This window comes from Ovis aries, chromosome 25 (genome assembly GCF_016772045.2).
Source record: "Ovis aries strain OAR_USU_Benz2616 breed Rambouillet chromosome 25, ARS-UI_Ramb_v3.0, whole genome shotgun sequence".
In the NCBI taxonomy this organism is placed as follows: domain Eukaryota; kingdom Metazoa; phylum Chordata; class Mammalia; order Artiodactyla; family Bovidae; genus Ovis; species Ovis aries.
This window is the reverse complement of record NC_056078.1, coordinates 26,223,641-26,242,964: the sequence shown is the minus strand read 5'-3', so window position 1 is coordinate 26,242,964 and position 19,324 is coordinate 26,223,641. Positions and strand designations below refer to the sequence as shown.

The following is a 19,324-nucleotide window of genomic DNA, read 5'->3' as shown; positions in this document are numbered from 1 at the left end:
TGTATGATCATTTTAATGTATTACTGGATTCTGTTTGCTACTATTTTGAGGAGTTTTGCATCTGTGTTCACCAGTGAAAATGGTCTGTAATTTCCTTTTTTGTGTGTGATATATTTGGTTTTGGTATCTGTGATGGTGGCCTCATAGTGTGTTTGGGAGTGTTCCCCTCTCTGCAATTTTTTGGAAGAGTTTGAGAATAGGTTTTACTGCTTCTCTGAATGTTTGATAGAATTCGCCTGTGAAGCCATCTGTCTGGTCCTGGACTTCTGTTTGCTGGAAGATTTTTCACTGCAGATTCAATTTCATTACTTGTGATTGGTTTCTTTATATTTTCTAATTCTTCCTGGTTGAGTCTTAGAAAGTTGTGCCTTTCCAAGAATTTGTCCATTTCTTCCAGGTTGTCCATTTTATTGTCATATAGTTGCTTACAGTAGTAGTCGTCTCTTATGATCCTCTGTACTTCTGTGGTGTTAGCTGTAATTTTTTTCTAATTGTATTGAGTCCTCTCTCTTTTTAATGTTTTAAAGAAAATTTTAACTGGATAAAAATTGTTTTACAATGTTGTATTGGTTTCTGCCATACAACAGTGTGCTGCTGCTAAGTCACCTCAGTCGTGTCCAACTCTGTGCGACCCCATAGACGGCAGCCCACGAGGCTCCCCTGTCCCTGGGATTCTCCAGGCAAGAACACTGGAGTGGGTTGCCATTTCCTTCTCCAATGCATAAAAGTGAAAGTGAAGTCGCTCAGTCATGTCGGACTCTTCTCAACCCCATGGACTGTAGTCTACCAGGCTCCTCCGTCCATGGGATTTTCTAGGCAAGAGTACCAGAGTGGGGTGCCACTTCCTGCTCCACAAGTGTGAGTCAGCCATAATTATACACATAGCCCCTTCCTCTTGAGCCCCCCTCCCCTCATCCCACCCGTCTAGGTCATCACAGAGCACCAGGCTGAGCTGTGTTCTATAGAGAGCTCACCAGTTATCTGTTTTACACATGATAGTATATATATGTTGATGCTACTTTCTCAAATTCAATCTGCCCTCTTCTTCTCCACTGTGCCCACAGGTCCATTTTCTTCATGTATATTTCCATTCCTTCCTGCAAACAGGTTCAACACCTATTTTTCTAGATTCCATATATGTGCATTAATATATTTTTCTCACTCTCTATAAACAGGAGCTAGTTCATCCACCTCAGTAGAACTGACTCCTTTGTTCTCTTATGTGGCTGACATTCCCTTGTATATACCTACCACATCTTCTTTATCCATTCATCTGTAGACAGACATCTACGCTGCTTCCATGTCCTGGCTATTGTAAATAGTGCCACAGTGAACATTAGGGCACATGTGTCTTAGAATTGTGGCTTTCTCAGGATATATGCCCAGTAGTGGAAGTGCTGGGTCATGTGGTCAATTTATTCCTACTTAAGGAATCTCCATAACGGCTCCGTCAGTTTCCATTCCCACCAGCAATGTCAGAGGGTCCTCTTTTCTCCATGTCCTCTCCAGCAATTTATGGCTTGTAGATTTTTGGATGATGGCCATTCTGACTGGTGTGAGGCAATACCTCATTGTAGTTTTGATTTCTCTATTAAGTGATGTTGAGCAACTTTTCATGTGCTCATTTGCCATCCCTTTTTTCCTTGATTATGGCTAAAGGTTTATCAGTTTTGTTTATCTTCTCAAAGAACCAACTTTCAGTTTTACTGATCTTTGCAACTGTTTTCTTTGTATCTACTTCATTTATTTCTGCTCTGATCTTTATGATTCCTTCTAACTCTACTGTTGCAGTTGTCTGGTTGCCTTAGGTATAAGGTTAGATTGAGATTTTTCTTGTTTCTTGAGATGAGACTGAACTGTTGTAAGCTCCCCTCTTAGAACTGCTTTTGCTGTGTCCCATAGGCTTTGGGTCATCATGTTTTCATTGTCACTTGTTTCTATTTTTTATTTCCTCTTTGATTTGTTCAGTGACTTCTTGGTTATTCAGCAGAGTGCTCTATCAAACCAACGAAATGCAGACAGTGGTCCTACATCCGCTTCACTTCCGACTTGAACTCTTCTAAATGTGCTTTGACCTGATGACTGTGGATCAGAGCACAAGTCACTAGTCATGGAGGTGTGGTCTGTGCTACGTCACCTTCCTGTCTCTGCTTACTCTCATGCATCAAAGGCTGAAAAACACCAACCTGGAGGCCACTACAGTTACATGAAGCACTTTTATGTGGTACGAAGACATAAACAACACTTTTTGGAAATAAATACGTTTATTCTCAAATTAATGCAAATAATTAAAATTATAGAAGAGGATGTTAAGGAGAGATTATGAAAAAAAGCAAGCACAAGATAAAGTAAGGCTATTACAACAGACAACTCACAAGGCTCTCAAACACCTGATTTTTTACAGGCTGTAGCTGGTAGCTACCAAGTCAGGCCTCTGTCATTACTTCTGTCACTACTGGATCTAGCTAAAAGCAGGTTGTTGCTAATAAGACCCACAGAGAAGGCAAAGGAGCTCACAGCTGTAAGGAGCAGGTAGAAGCATCAAAATGCCACCTCTTGGGTGTGCCATGCCTCCCTCTAATCATATCCTGGGCCTTCTTTCTCTAGAGTTTACCCCATAGCAAGTAGGTCCTCAAGGAACCAAGTCATTTGGCGGAAAACCATATAGCAAAGGTGGCATTCCTTGGCTTGATTCTGGCAAAGTACAAGTGGGCTGAGAGCCAGAATGCAAAGCTAGGGCACCTGATGGACAGAACTAACCCAAATAATCCTTCAGAAAGACCTCTCACTTCCTGGTCATAATGGAACAAGAGGCCCAGGGGTTACCTCTGCAGATATCTGAGGGGTTCTGTCAGCTCCCAGAACAAATGCAGGGTTTGAAGTCAGTGTCCTTTCATAAGATGGAACCACACTGCCCAGCTGGCTAGGGACCACCCAAGACAGTCCAGTCCATCATTAAGATGTGTGCAGATACGGATGATAACTGAAAACATAAGGCAGGACACTGGCTTTGAGGAACTCGAGATGCGAGTTCCCAACTTCCCTTTAAACAGGTGTGACCACCACTCCTGGTAGAGCTACCAAGGGTAGTGCTTGGAACTGAGCAGAGCTGCCACTCATGTATGGCTGTGACCTGGTTCTAGTATCAGTGGGCATGCACAACCACCTCCCCACAAAGGAGCACTTTCTCACCAGCAGCCAGTTTGCAGCAACCACCACCCCAGCAGGTTATCTCCCCTGTATGCCTAAATAAACAAATGAATGCGGTCATCCATCCACAATGACTAAGATTTGGGACATTTTATTACTTAGTTGCTTCTTAAGAGATTATTGCTATAATTAGGAAGGGAGCCTTGAGATGGAAAAGGGGGAGGTTAAAGACAGAAAAGATTTTAAAGAGGCAAGTACCATTTTCCAAGTATAAAACTGGTCATATTAAAAGTGACACGGCAGTATATTCATGCAACTACTTAACTCTAACCCAGAAACAAGAGTAGTTTTTGCAGAGGCCAATGAGACATCTTCGAGCAACATGATATCATGAAGACATTCCATCTACCGCTGCAGACTAGATGCTACTTACGCACACAGGTACGTAAAGAACAAAAAGCCCACAAGTGTTTAAGTCTAACACTCATGATCATAAAGTGGCAACAGCAGGTCCCTTTGAAAACACCACAGCCCACAGAGGAAGGTCCTGGGGAGACACGGGAAGCAACAGGACACTCTGCAGGTATGTGCTTCTTCGTTTTTAGCAGCTGACAAACCACAGTCGTGCCTGCTAAGTGGTTCTGGGTCCCTGGAATACCTCCAACATGATGAATGCACTGGAGATCCAGGGATGGTTCACACACAGTGCCCATCAGTTCATCAACCAGGGTGGAATGTGACTCCCCTATCCAAAGGATCTCTGCTTCTAACACAAACATACCCACATTCCTGGAGCCCACAAGGACAGAATGAAACACAACACACCAGCCCTGCAATGACGCAGCCAGCCAGTCAGTTACTGTGGAGGAAGTACAGCACTTAAGAACACTTAGACGAATGTGCCAGGGAGTCTGGGGGAAGTCCGGGCCAGCACTACCAGTGAAGAAGGCTAGAGGACACCAGCCTGAGGAGGCTGGGTATTCAGGAGTCCCTGAGAAGGGTGGTGGATCAGAGGAAAGTGTCTCCTGACTTACCCCTACCCAGGTAAAAACCTCAAAGACTGATCCAGTTCACTCCAGGCCTGGGTCAGGAGTAGCCCATCACTGCTCACTGCTGAGAAAGAAGGCACATCGTGTGTTGTCATGCGGGTAGGATAGTGGCTCAACCGAGATCAGGGCCCTGTGCAGGGGGGCAAAGAGTAGGAAGTGGGCGCAGGGTTGGGTCCTGTTCCTGCGCCACCCTGAGCAACTGGTCTTAACAAAGGAATCCCAGGCCCTAGGCCTCAAGTGACACTTGATGTCTTCCTATTCTAGAAAGTTTCTCTCATCCTAGCCAGGGCCGAGGAGCGTCCAGTACCTGAGGCTTGACTGCCGTCGTACCTTTGGGAGTTGAATGAAGGGGGAAGAGGCAGAAAGAACACACTAACAGAGATTTTCCTTGCCTTGGGGGCTCTCTCACGCCCTCCCTGGGTAAGTCAAGGCAACTTGTGAAGGTGCTTTGAGCTGTTCCTTCAGGCAAACAAAAAACAAACATGCGCATGACGGCTAGAGCAGCAGGGCGGGGAGGACTGCTGCTAACTCTGGTGGCACGCCAAAGTGTGGGTACCTGGAAGTCTGGGAGCTCGTCCTGCGCTGATACTCAGGGAGGTCTAGAAAAAGGCCTGGTTCCCGTCTTCAGAGGCCCAGGAGAGGGCTCAGGTGTGCTCCAAGAGGCAGCACCAGGGCCAGAAGGCCCTAGCTTCTCTGGATCCCACATCATTCTCGTCCTAATCCACGCAAAGAGGAACAAACCACTGGGAACGGAAGGCGATGGCAACCAAGTACCACATGGGGACTGCAAGCACGGACAGGGAGCAGCGACCACTCCAGACCCTGCCAGCCCCGCATAGCAGAATGATGGCTGGCCAACCTGTGTCCTTGAAAGCATAAGCTGTGAAAGAAGGGACTCTAAGAGAGAACACTAGGGCTGGGAAAGCCTCCTGCTTGAGCAGACCTCACCCCCACCTAGGGGAACACCAGATACAGAACAGAATTCCTGTCTGACTAGCTCAGCTGCCTGAGGTAACAAAGTACACCTTTTCCTATCGTAAACTGGAGCCCAGCTTCCCTAAGGAGTCGGGACAAGTCAGAGCTGCCACACCAGGATTAAGGGAAGTTGGCAGCAAGAAAGGTTAGAGAAGGAAATGGTTAAAACAATTCCCAGGGGAACATTTAGAACAAGGACAAAATTATTACGTCATGGGATCCTTTGAGGTCTTCACATTAAAAACCACCAAAGGATGAGAATCCTGAGGATCGCGCTGTCTCATGGTCTGTGTCGCGCTCTATGGAGCAAGACCAGATGTTGAAACCGCATGGCCTGTCCCACACCCCGAGAGCCTCCTGAAGGCCAGACGCCCCTCGGGGTTACAGAGGGTCTCAGCTCAGCGGGGTTTCGGAGAGCCATTCATCTGGCTGCCCTGAGCTACAGTGTCTGTACTGAAAAGGCTGTCCAAGAAGACGGAGGACAGCTCCGCCACCAAGTTCCTGTCGACGGTAGCCTGGGCCATGCCATAGATCGCACCCTAGAAGTCAAGTCAAAGAAGGTCATTAGTGATGAGGGATTTGAAGGAAACAGAAAGTTGTGGTCGTGCGCCCCTCCTCCCCCCATCTCCCCACTCCCATCCCAGGCGCAGTTCCACCAGAAAGATAGCTGGCGTAAGATGTTCGTCATAGGCTTTTGCCAGTCTGCCTTTCTGCCTAAAGAACTAGCCTGTGGGAAAGTGTAGAAAATTTCAGAGGAAACTGGCTTAGTGCCTTTCCTGTGTAAAAATTTTCTTTTCAAAGGAACATTACCACTGCCTGCCTTCATGTTAACACTCTCTATTATTTTATCTATAGGTACCTTATTTGAGACCAAAAATCTCTGGGAATGGGTAAGCAGAGACCATCACTTCTGATTAATGAAGAGGTTTGTGGATAAGGGGCAGAGGCAGGAACAGACTAGAGGTCATCTGATTCTTTCAAACCCACCACCAACACCTAAGCTTCCACAGGAAAAAAAAAAAAACAAATGTCCCTACCATTCCTGTGGTCTTTGCTTTCGGATTCTTCATGATTTGAGTGACAGATTCCCGGATATCCTTAAGGAACTGTATGGCTACCCGCTTGCGGGTGTGTACCAATGTGATGCAGAAATGAAGGCTATGGGAGAAGAAAGACAAAGTGAGATGAATCTGGGAAAAAGAGGGAAACACATTCTGAAATCAAGCAGCTCCAAATGCAGGAATTTATTGGTTGCTTATTCATGTTGTTATTCATGACAAACATAGTCAAGTTGCTCCCAGTCCTAGGCATCAGGGCTCTCAAATACCCAGACTGTAGGCTGGCATGAGGGTGTCATGCCCTGAGCATGATCAAGACCCACTGTGGTAAGTTGAATACACCTGGCTGTCCTGTGCCACCCCTCCCCTCAAACTGTCCACTGCTTTAGGACTTTTGTCTTAGGTAGTAAACCTCATGGTGCTAGGGTCACATGGCCGGGGTCTTGAAGGACTTCAGGGCAAAGAAACTCTGACTCCCTCTGGAGGGAGACTGGGTACAAAAAGGCTGTGAAGAGACCAGGAGTCCGGATGGGACTGGCAGCGGCACCAACACATCAAAGAATCAGGGCTGCATGGAGGATACTGGGAGACCTTCTCTTGGAACGGAGTGCTTACTTAAAGGCGTCACGGAAGACTAGAAAGGCATGTGCAAGGGGACAGTATCAGGCCCAAGTGATCAGAGGCCCTCTGGAAGGTTCTAAGCTCACTGTTATTCAGGTAATCAGAGGAAGAGAGAGAACAGAGCCCAGAGCAGGGGTGGGGTAACAATCTCACTGTCTCGAGAGGCTGCCACCCCATTTGCCACAGTTTATAGCTAACAGTCTTATTCTTGAAACTGAGAAACTCCTAACGGCAAGACAAACGATCTACAGATACTACAGCTGCCATAAAAGTGCTGCTGGCAGTCCCTCTCTACCCTTGAGGTCACCTTGCTGCCATAGCTCTTCAGCAGCCATAGACCAAAGGAAGCGTCTCCAAGCTCACCTGGGTGGGAACTGCAACTGATTCAAGTTCCAGCCCTTGGCATGCATCAGGTTGAACAGTCGATAGATATCAAAATCACGAGAGCCCAGAGCGATGACTGACAACTGAGGATTCCCAAAGACAAAGATGCCTTTGATGTTTTCTAGTCTTAAAGGGAACAGAAAGGAAATTCAGGCACATTATTCCGGCCATCATCTCATGTCACCCTTACAACAATCTAAGCTTTGGGGACTTGAGTTTCCTAATCAGGTGGCTAGACTCAGATCAGTAGTTCCTAAATATTACAAACACTTAAAGGCCCAAACCCCACTAGATCCAATACTTTTGGCTCCTAATCTATCTGCCTAGCTCCTAAATTATGTATCCCCCCCAGGAGTATCTGAGGAATAAACAATGCACTTTTTTTTTTTAATCCTAGAAAAACGATCCCTCCATCTCTCCTTAAAAACTCATCCATGTAATCCCTGAAGCAGGAGATGGTACAGCAGTTCTCAGCAGATGGGTGTATCAGGACAATATACAGGCCTTGGTCAAACGAGCCAGGCCTAGCAGCTGCTTTCGTTCAACCTCGGTAACATATACAACCAAACAGGTAACACACGAAGAAGAGACATTAGACAAAGCATGCAGCATGGTTTTGCCTTAACAACCCAGATTTCAGCACCGCCTCCTCCCCAACCCCTTCCAATTCTTTTCTTATTCTAGTGATTCTACAAGTGTGATTCTTAGGCCTGTAGCATTAGTGTCTACTGGGCATTTTCAGAAATGCAAATCCTCGCATTCCTGTTCCAGACCTACTGCATCAGAACACTCGGACTGGGGCCTGGTGATCTGCCTTTTAACAAGCCCTCCAGGTGATTAGGATTCAGCCTCAAGTTTGAAAACTACTGTCTTAACCATGAAGCACTTGGTAAGAGCTGCCAGTTGGTAAGACATCCTTAGAGACAAGATGGCCTACAGATGAAGCCTGGCTGTGACCCCAAGTCACAGCACAGCAGGGGAGCTTATTCTCCTCAGCCAGCACCACACTCCTAAGCTTCAGGGGACTACAGGTGCTGGAGCTGTGGTGCTTGGCCTGGCAGATGCCTTGAGCCTACGTGCCTACGACGCAAGAGACAAGGCAGAATGCCAATCTTGCACACGTACTCTGACTTGAGGAAGCGCGTGGTTTTGATGATCTGTTTGGTAGCTTCAACGTAGCCGCTCTCACCGAAGTACATCAAGGAGGCCCAACAGGCTGCGCTAATGCCACCAGGCCGTGAGCCTGCAATGGTTGGGGAAGCGTAGATACCACCCTGCCAGTCTGTGGCAACGAAGAACTGATAGCGCCTGTACTTCTTGTCAGAGTATAAGACCACTGAAGAGCCCTTGGGGGCATAGCCGTACTGCAGGGAGAAGCAGACAGGTGAGTGAGTGGTTCGCATGGTGGACCCGCCCCAGAACTCTAGGCATTTTCCCTTCACCTGTCCGGGTCTCTTGACAGTTTCATCTCACATTAAGATTTCCAACTCAGAACTTACTCAAGAATAGAGGACACCAAAGGGAAGGGGTTTCAAATTCTCTATTTTAGGACTGAGGAATCTGAGGCCTAGGAAAAATAATGTCTTATCTAGTTAATGGGTTTTTGCCTCTCTTCATTCAGCATGTAGTTTTCCTTATTTAAAACAGGACCTCAGGGCGGTATGTCAGGATGGAAACTTCCTGGAAGGAAAATTTCCACTGGAAGCCAGGAAAGAAAGGAATTCAGGTCACTTGGAGCAACTAAATTCATGATTTGACTCACTTTCCATCTTTTTTGCTTAGTATACTTTCCTCTTCAGAATACCATGGTGCTCAAAATCTAGAAGCTACTTAATCCAGATTTAAAATAAACTAGGTACTTGACTAACGTGCCCTCCTAATTAACTCTCACTGAAGCTAAGATGGAACTCATTTCACTCCCTGAGCCACAGATGGTAAGAAAAAGGGCATGGGGCTATCTGATGTAGACTTTGCCTCTGGGGACAGCAGGCATGGACATTTCAAACATCACAAGCCAAACATTCCTGAGCTCATAAGTTCATCCCTTTTCCCAGAGGCCTTTCCTGTTGATAAATTCTAGTCACTCAGGTGCAGGAGCCCCAGGAGCATGGGGATTGAAACATTAACATACCTCCTCTTAGGAATTCTGCTATCAACCTCACCTCTTCCCCAAAACTCTTAAGGGTCCAGGAACCTTTGTGTAAGAGCCACCACACTATTATGTCCTGGTTACGTACAGTCACTGGATACAGAAATTCTCTTAGCCATATGACACAGAAATAATAGGTTCCTTTCCACTGCTCCTCGTCACCTCCAGCTCTATATCCTGTCATATCACTTTACCTTGAGACAACTATCAGCTGCCCTGGCAAGAGCAAAGAGCCAGATCTAATTTTACACTTATGGGGGAAACTGAGGCTTTGACTGATTTCTTTTGTTGATAATAGTCAAAATAATCAACCGTCAACTTTGATTAACATGTGGTCTTTTTCCTCGCTCACCTTATGAGTATCAGCTGAAATGCTGGTCACGCCTTTCACCCGGAAATCAAATGGCTGCTCCAGCGGGTATCCTGCTTTCTCCATAAAGACGATGAGGAAGCCCCCCAGACAAGCGTCCACATGAAGAGGTATTTTGTATTTGACAGCCAGCTAGTTCCAAAGACCATAAAGAATATCAGTTATAGCCCTATAACAAAAGCTTTGCGACACATGGGTGGAAAGCTGGGATATAACCAGAGCATAATGTACTATGTTTTAAAATCCTGGTTATTTTTGACATTCTTAATAAAGCTCATCTTTCAAGTATAGTTAGCCTTTAAAATAATTCACCTGAAATGTGGTTTCTATTTTAAATATACAGGGCCTCCAACTCACTGAAAAATCATGCAAGAAATGAGCAGAACTCTGATTTAGGCTTGAAGATGTGTGGTGTCCTGCTCTAGTAACTGCAGGGTGGGGAAGGAGGGAGGGGTGCTCTGGGGCAGCACAGTGGGTGAAGACCACCCTCTGGTAGGCATGCCCCTAAATGCAGATTATTTCCTGATCTGAATCAAAATGTCAGCACTACTGCAGAATGGACAGTTTAAATGTGTATTATCCCTCCTCCACAGCCCAAGCTAGTTACCTTCAGAGACTTCCAGAGAGCTATGCAGCTTACCACAGGGTGGATGAAAGGTATTCACCACCACTAGGCTACAATCTAAACTCAAAATCACTTTCTTCTTTCCTATAAGGCACCATCAGCCTCTAAAATCTCTATCTGCCTGCCTAGTAGTCCTTTCTCCCACATACCTTGGCCACTTCAGGGATAGGGTCTATCACACCATGAGGGAACTGTGGGGCAGAGCAGACGAGCATGGCCGTATTCCTAGAGATGGCTCTGCGCATTGCCTGAGGGGATAAAGTTGAAAGGAAAATGAGAAGTCACATCACAGTTACTCTGCTCTCATGCTGCCAAGAGCAGCCTAGGCTACCAACCTAAAGGTTCAGCTCCACCAGCACACCCCCTTCACCTCTCCAGCTCAGAGGAAGACACTGCCCCACCATGGTGGTCAAATATAAACCCCTGGGGAAAACAGCAAAACCACTGTGATGGTAAAGAAGAATAGTGAGCTAAGAGGCAAGAGCACCCCACGTTAGCAGTGAAAGCTTGAGGAAACTACTTAACTTCAGTCAAGTGTGTTTCCTCATCTATAAGATGCAATAATACTAACTGCTTCTATGATCCCCCCAGGTTATCATGAGGCTCAAATGCGGCTCTGAAACTATAAAGTTCCTCTACACAGATGCAAGGCACACAAATAATCACTAAAGACTTATTATTCTGGCTTAAAAAAGAAACCCTGCCATTTGAGACCATGTAGATGAACTTGGAGGTCACAAGCCTAAGTCAAATAAGTGAAGTGAAGTCGCGTCGCTCAGTCATGTCCGACGTTTTGCAACCCCGTGGACTGTAGCCTACCAGGCTCCTCCGTCCATGGGATTCTCCAGGCAAGAGTACTGGAGTGGATTGCCATTTCCTTCTCCACGGGATCTTCCCGACCCAGGGATCGAACCGAGGTCTCCCAGATTGCGGGCAGACGCTTTACCCTCTGAGCCACCAGGGAAGCCCTACGTTAAATGAGCCAGACACAAAAGGACAGATACTGCATGACTTGGGAACTGAACACAGCCGAACTCACAGAAGCAAAGGACAGAATGGCGATTGCTAGGGCTGGAGAATGAGGGAAATGGGGAGACATTGGCCAAGGGGTGCCAAGTTCCAGTTATTAAGATGAGTAAGTTCTGGAGATCTGATGCAGAGTCATGGGACTACACTGAACAACGCTGCACTGTATACCTGAAATCTGCTTAGAGATCTAGAGGGTATAAGTATGCTTACCATGAAAAAAGAAAAAGAAAACTATGTGAGCTGATGGAGATGTTAAATAGCTTAATTGTGATGATTATATTTCACAATGTATCCATATAGCAAAACACCAAATTGCATACCTTAAATATACACAATTGTTTTTGTCAATTAACACCTCAATTAAGGTGGGGGGATAATGCTAGTAGTAATAAATTGGACAATTTACTTCTAAAAAATACTTACCGTTAGAAGGGCAATGGTACTAATTCAGGCCAACTGAAAACAATGAGTGTCTTGGGGCAAGTTAGTCCAGGATCATTTTACAAAGAGAAGAGAAAGTGACGGTGCTGAAGCAGAACTCAGGTCTTTAAGGTACCAAGTTAGCCTCAGCTTCCTATGAAGAGTTCACGTACATATGAAAGGACTGATGCTGCAAGGACTCACCACTGCCAGTGGCAGATTTTCCAAGTCCTAATGCTATAATCAAAGGCACTCCCAGTCTATCCATGTGTGACCCTGAAAAAAGCTAGTGATCAGGTGCACTTTCCTGCTTGACCCAGCCCCAGACAGACAACAGCCCTTCGGAGGAACTCACCCGAACATCCACCTCCATCATTTTGTTCAGGGGAACTCGTATAATCTTCATCCCAAAGTAACTGGCGGCTTTGTCAAATGCAGCATGGGCACTCTGGGGGGCTACGCTAAAGGAAAACAGTGAAATTCAATCAAACCAGGTTCAAGAGATACCATGGCTAGCAGCTAATTGCAATCACTAGGAATAAACTTCTGCTTATTTTTCCTCAAAAATTTTTAAGTGTTTACGTTGTTTTACTTTTCGTTTTAAACACAAACAAAAAGAGTCAAATGATTTTCTAGAGAAACCTCCTACTACTTAGGAAATCACTTCGGTAGCAGGAAGAACTTGGAAGTAATGCCACATGGAGGAATCCCAAGCTTACATCAGGGCAGATAGGTGAAAGGTGGCAGAGAATTTGGATCAGATCACCATGAAGGTGTGCTTTCTGGTTGTCCAACCAAAGAAGGGCACCCCAATGAGGAGCAAGCTTCCTGGCACCACACACACTCAGGCAGAAAATATAAGACTGCCTGGCAGGGATGTTAAAGCAGTGATGCTTCAAGCATCACATCGATGGTCTTCTCCATCTCTGGAAGACCATGATCCTGTGAAAAACTAAAATTCCCATTTGTCCTACACACTTGGGAACAGCATTTCAGACAGTATGGAAATCAAGTCATTTGCTTCAGACTTCCCTCAGTTACTCCACTCTTAAAATTAATCTGTTCCCTTTGAAGGAAAAAAATTGCCATCAGTGACTAAGTACCAAGTACCAAAGATGTCTGTGTGAAGAAAGATGGCAGCCTGACTTCCTCTCTTACGCTTGGCGTGAATTATAGCACGAGATCACATGCAACAAAACCCGGAGTCACTGACACTTGTGGGAAGCCACTAACCTAAAAGCTGTGGTATGAGCAGACTGTACAAGGGAGGGGGCTGAAAGAACAAATGAAAGCAACCAAATAAAATATCGTCATCTCTGGATTTTTAGAGTTTTCCTTCCCAGAACACAGCTGGCAGGCTGAAATTTTCTTAAGGAGCACCCTGAAACAGTCTAAGTAATTTTCATTGAACTAAGGTAAGTTAGAGAGTTTTCCTTAGGTTCCAGATAAACTTACAGTAAGTATCACAGAACTCAAAGATATAGTCCTATAACTGTTACTTTTAGAAAAAGAATCTTGTTCTTGCAGTATATACCATGTATAAATTGGGGGGGAGGGGTGGGTGGGTAGGAAAGGGAATATTAACTAGCAAAAGCACTCAGGATTTTGCTGAATGTGAAGGGTAATAATGGTCAAGGGCACAGGACAGGACGGAAGGGGACTGGAATTGCCAGAAGAAGCAGAAAACAGATGGTCAGGCTGTTTCCCACAGAAAAATCCAAACTGGCAGGGGCAGAGGGGTGGGGAGTCAGCTACACATAACACAAAATATTAGGGGGGAAAAGTTCCAAAAAGCAAAAGCTGAATTTGCTACACACCAGCAACTGTTTACACAGCATTTACATGTTAAGTATTGTAAGTAATCCAGAGATGATTTAAGACTATAGGGAGGATGTGTGAAGGTCATATGCAAATACTACACCACTTTACATAAGGGGCCTGAGCATGGAGAATTTGGTATCCATTGGGGTCCCGGAACCAACACTCCATGGATACTAAGGGACAACTGTACCTACATTTCTGGAGTTTTGATCCCATTCTCGAAGGCTAGTTCCCGATAAGCTTTGCAGGCCATCAAAATACTTTCTGTGCCCCCAGAGGTCACCTGTAATAGAAAAGAGAGTTGGGGTAGCTATCAGCATGCGCTTTCTGCCTTGATCTTGAGGGTATCTGATGCAGAGACGGATAAGCTCTGGGATACACACTTTAGAGCACATGCTGCTGTCTTTCAGAAGGAAAACTTGACTTTACTGGCTAAGCCCAATCTTGGCTCAGGAGAAGAATAAAACTACTGACTGATGAGGAGCTCCACACTGTGTGAACAGGTAAACGCGTCTCTGCCCAGACCACCTGTGCACAGTACACTTAATTTCTGTTGTCACCCAACTGCAGACAGGACAGGGCTGTTTATCCCCTTCCAGAAGCATCAGGATTACTGACTGATTTAAATTTCTAATGCCCACTAAAGAATGTGAAACTGGGAAGTTATAGCTCTAGTCAACTATGCGATACATTAGAAGACCAAGAAGAGACACTTAGACATTCCAGAGTAAACTTGTGATTTTGACAAGTTTGAAAGACAGAAAAGTAAGGAGCCTCTGCTTAGAAGTTTATTAACTTACTTATCTGAAATCAAAACAAAAATCCTAATGTTTTTAAAGGAAGAAAAATGTCTTCCCGAAGCTAGGCCTATCTAGCCCCTCTGACACAGGCCAATTTTACCTGAGTTGATACAAAAATACTTGAGGTCATTTCCTTCATCCTGTTTTCCTCACTGGACTACAACCTCATGAAGGTGGCGACCAGTCTGTTCATGACAATACTCCTGATACCCAGCTAGGAAAGCTGACACCTATCAGATCGTCAGTTAACATTTCCTAATGCCTGATTTGACTCTCAGTAAGCCACAACCAATACAGGTACATCATACCCATCTGGCTTTCCTTTGGTAACTTCTAAGAATGAAATCATTTCAAAACACACACACACACAAAAGAGCCATAGCACTGAGCTAGGTGAGTATTTCCTTAGACTTGTCATCTCCAAAGACTCGTACAACCTTAGAAAACTTTTCCGTTTTATAGCTAAGAAAACAGCCCTGAGAAACTGATTCACCCAAAGTCATCCATCTTTTGATAAAAAGTAAAACTTTCTATATTTTCATATTTAGTGTAACCTGATGAGATGAAATGAGAGCAGATGATGGCTGAAATTTCCTACAGTAATATCCATATATAAGACAGAAATACCACAGGCTACAAAATCCAAGTGGTTAGGAGTTACATGACAGATTAAAAAGTCAGTCATCCTGTAATTGAGGAAGCCATCAGGAAACACGTGACCATCATCCACACAGTAAGGCACTGAACTGGGGCACAGGACCCTTGTTTCTGTGCTTACAGTTGAGGTCAGTGCTGCAGACTGCAGCGTGTCCTGGGGTCCAGCATAAAACCTCAGAACACCACATGAGGAACCAAGACAGCGGCGAGGGAAGTCAGGAAAGCACCAAGTTCTCAGTGCTCTGTTCTCTCACTGCAGTTCAGCAATGACCTAAGCAGAAATATTTCCAAACCCCTAGTCACTCACTTCACATGTCCTATTTTCACTCCAGTAACAAATCCAATCAGTATCATCTGTTAGGCAAACAATGGTGTACTTTGGACTGTAAAAGCAGGAACACCTAAATTCTGCTTCTGATTTTAATTTCTGACCCCAAATTTTGTGTTCAAATTTTGCTGCTACTCTATTTCCTCTACCCCCTGTCCCCTGTACCACCCCAAAATGGAAATCTAATTCTAAAGTAAGAAGACAGAAGCCTCAGTAACTACTGGACACATTAGTCAACATCTTTCAACACTTTCAAAAACTCTCACCCTGTATATGCTATGTCAGAAAACAAGGGCAGAACAGGACCTACTGGGAAATTTTTCTTTTAGATACTCTTTGGACCCGATGGCATTTGTACAAGCCAAGCCTTTACTGCAGCAACCAAATTTCTTTCAGTAAATAAAGTCACCTCTCACTCATTCTAACTGAGGCAAATGAAGCTACAAAAAGGAAAGACGGTGTCCGGTGAAGAATAAAGAATGAGAAGAGCTTAAGACCTCAGTTGGGAACAGGTTCCAGACTGCCCAGTTAGCTGGCTTTGTCTTCTTGTTTCCTACCTCTGAACTTTCCTCACCAAAAGGAGATCATCAAGAAAGACAGAGACACAGAAAGGCAGAGACTTAAGAGAGAACCAGAGAAACTCACATAATCCCAGAGGTAATTAGTTCTCTTATAACAGTCTAAGTGCCTGAAGAGGCTGGGGAGCTGAGATTCTATCTGGTCTCCTCCTGACCCCTGACACAGTGCTAAAAAAAGGTCCTAACTGGAGAGGCATGGAAACAATGCAAGAAAACATGAGTTGGACTTTGGTATTAAGGTGGAAGACTGAAACCACTTCACAGATTTTCTCCCCTCAGTATATGCAAGAATGAAGGAAAAAAGCAGTAAAACCCTGCAATAACAACAACCAAACAAGGAGATAACCTAACACGATAAACTTCAAATACTGGCAATGAGAAAACAAAACAAGTTCCTGAATCATGGCAAAGAGTGAAACATAGTTCCCAATCCCTCCTCCAAACTGTGGAAATTGTCCTGGTAAAACAGCAAAATGCTGAGAATTGTCATTAATATTCCCCAAGTGAAGGGGGTTTCCTTACTGTCTGATGAGTGGGTAAGAGAGACATGGCAGCTGGGGAGAAACAAGCAGCCCAGGAAGGGGGAACACCAGGACTTGCTCTTTAAAATGAAGCCTCCAGGGATATAGGATGAGCTAAAGAAATACTCAAAGCCCAAAGAGTATTATTCTCTTCCAGCTAGGCAGAGTGAACTCTGGTAGGTGACTTTGAATGAAGTTGCAGAAGAGGCCAAGATATTCTAATATAGGTGGAACAAAGCTTTACCCAAGCCTTGCCTCTCAGACAAGACCAGACCTGCCACGCATCAGAACAAACGGAATGTCTAGAGACAGTCACAGAAACACGAGCCAAGATGAAAGAAGATGGCATGGTAACTATGCAAACACAGAGAAGAAAAAGAAGGTAGCCTGCAAAATAAAGGCCAACTCAGAAGGTAACAACCTAAGGAACAGAAGGAAATTCCTCCTGTGTCTCACTGTAGAACAAAATAATAAGAACAGGAATTCAAGAAAACAAGAGCTCAAAGAGTGGACACTGAAATGATGAGACTACAGACCTAAAAAAACCCCACAAAGTATCAAAAAGCATGACTGCAGAATTACTATATACATTAGGAACAGCAAGGAACATCCTAAACACTGCTGAGAAGCTGAGAACCACTATACTGAGTATAGGAAAGGTTTAAGGTCAATTTAGTGAATCCAGAGAAGGCAGAGACTGAAAACTCAGTGCTCTGGAGAACTGTGTCCATGTGCTAGTCATACATAGCCAAAAAGCACTGAGAGGAAGGCTGGGCACGGGTGGAAATCTGTGAGATCGTATTCACTTAGAAAACTGAGTATCCTAGGAAAACCATGGTGAAGAGAGGATTGAGGGGAAAGAGGCTTTCAAGTATGCAAAGGTCTCCCATGTAGAAAAAAATAATCATGGAACTTCTGTTTCCAGCAATATACATTATACATCTTGGGCCACCCTCCTATATGAAACAGCTAAAAAAGCCTGCTAAAACATTAACAAGTATGTTTACATCCATCCACAGCTGAGCTAACAAAAAGGAACACACTGGATCAAGAACTGTGTGATCAAGAGTCATCTAAGCTAAGTGTCAGAGCTGGTTGCAACTCTGAAGGTTACTGCCTACTCCTAGATCAGACTTCAAACTTTCACTTTGACAAATAAATAGGAAACAAATTTAGGGCCTGTTCAAGGTAAGGCATCTAAGAGGGTATGGCTGAAAACACTGATTTCACCCACACTCTTAGCAGTGAGAGAAATAAACCCTGCTGGCACAGAGGAGGATAGCCATAAAAACTGCTTTTCTCAACCCAGATACTCAGGGCAAAGAAAAATAAGGATCTCTCAAGAATGTACGCTGAAACAGCTTTTATTTGAGTGTGTGGTCTGAGTTCAGACTACTTTCACAGTACAAAACTAAGGGCTGGAAATCGGACTTACACTGGCTCCGACGTGGCAGTACTTCCCAGCCATTCCCCAGTAAATGGCAGAAGTAAATACAAATCTCAACTTTACTTCAACCATCAAGTTAAGTTTCCAGGAAAACCCTAACTCATAGGGGAAAAAAAAAAGATCAAAGATATAAGGATACAAACAACGTAAGTAAAACTAGAAAAGTTAAGTTTCCAGGAAAACCCTAACTCATAGGGAAAAAAAAAAAAAGATCAAAGGTATAAGGATACAAACAACACAGGTAAAACCAGAACAGAAACATAAAAGTAAGGCTCATGGAATTATCAGATGTAGAATATAAAATAATTATATGCAATATATTTAAATAAACAAAACATAAGCCAAGGAAAGGGACTACAAAGAACAACCAAACAAACTAAAAAAAAACAAACAAACAGAATTCTCAAGAATGAAAAACACAGTAAATGAAATTAGAAACCCAATGGAAGAACTAACGAGAAGAATACACACAGTTAAAGAGGGAATTAGTAACACCCCTGCATGTATCACCCAGCTCCAACATTTCTTAACTCACAGCCCATCTGCCTTTTACCAGCAACTGCCCCAGCCATCGTTGCTATTGAGAACATCAGTTGTTCTAATAGTTACACCTTTACAGGTTATCTATTTCGGGGGACTGCTTTTAAATATGAACTAGAGGTGTGCTAGCCCTTCTCACTCTATCTTTCATGTCTCTTCACTTTCTATTCGTTTCTCTGGGTTTTATTCTGGTTAACTGTCTTTCTTTGTTCTATAAATTTTACTTTTAGGAACCATGAAAATATTTTACATGGTTATAAATCAACTTGAACTAGAGCTGATTCTGGATCTGAAGCAGGAAATGTAAAAGATATTTTCACTAAATAAAAATATTTTCTCCAAAAAAAAAAAAAAAAAAGCAGGGGAGGGGAAGAAAGGAAGCTTTCGAAAACTACTTTGAGTCATGCAAAAAGACACTGGAGTCAAAATTAAGAAGCTCTCACTGGCAAAAACAGGAGCAATCTGAGCGTCAATCTGAGTGACAGCTACAGTAGCTTGAAGCATACACAGTCTCCTACAATTTATCAACCCCACCACTGACAGATAATTTGAATTATTTCCAGTATTTAACTATCATGAACAATGTCGCTATGAATATACATCTACCCTGATATACACATGTACTAGCTTTCCTAGAATATATCCCAAGAAGTGGAGTTTCAGGGTCATAACATATGGGTATTTTCCACTTTACTAGACAAACCACAAGTTGGTTTTGTGGTTGTTTAACCCATACTCTCTTAAAAGTTCATTAAGAGTCTAATGGCACAGAATACCCAGGTACTGTAAGAATATCGGCATC

The 19,324-nt window shown here is 44.1% G+C and overlaps 1 protein-coding gene and 1 long non-coding RNA gene across 9 annotated transcripts in view; one reads left to right on the top strand and one right to left on the bottom strand.

The window, feature by feature from the left end:
* Positions 1-951: 951 nt before the first annotated feature.
* LOC105604976 (uncharacterized) lies at positions 952-13,151 on the top strand. Of its 2 annotated transcripts, none has more exons than XR_009598585.1 (4): positions 952-6,099; positions 7,635-7,808; positions 7,922-9,866; positions 10,973-13,151. It is a non-coding gene; the product is annotated as an uncharacterized LOC105604976 (long non-coding RNA). The 2 variants fall into 2 exon arrangements; XR_006058079.2 differs by having other exon boundaries at positions 3,085-6,064.
* Positions 2,246-19,324, bottom strand: part of SGPL1 (sphingosine-1-phosphate lyase 1) — a 55,154-nt gene continuing 38,075 nt past the window's right edge. For all 7 annotated transcript variants that reach the window (XM_015104412.4, XM_012105225.5, XM_042240971.2 and 4 more), the window contains 8 exons: positions 13,846-13,934; positions 12,186-12,291; positions 10,531-10,629; positions 9,739-9,888; positions 8,363-8,601; positions 7,217-7,363; positions 6,212-6,332; positions 2,246-5,713 (listed from right to left, as the gene is read on the bottom strand). In XM_015104412.4, the coding sequence (XP_014959898.1) occupies positions 5,573-5,713; positions 6,212-6,332; positions 7,217-7,363; positions 8,363-8,601; positions 9,739-9,888; positions 10,531-10,629; positions 12,186-12,291; positions 13,846-13,934 (1,092 nt within the window). In that variant the 3' untranslated portion in view covers positions 2,246-5,572. The remainder of the gene's footprint in view (positions 5,714-6,211; positions 6,333-7,216; positions 7,364-8,362; positions 8,602-9,738; positions 9,889-10,530; positions 10,630-12,185; positions 12,292-13,845; positions 13,935-19,324) is intronic.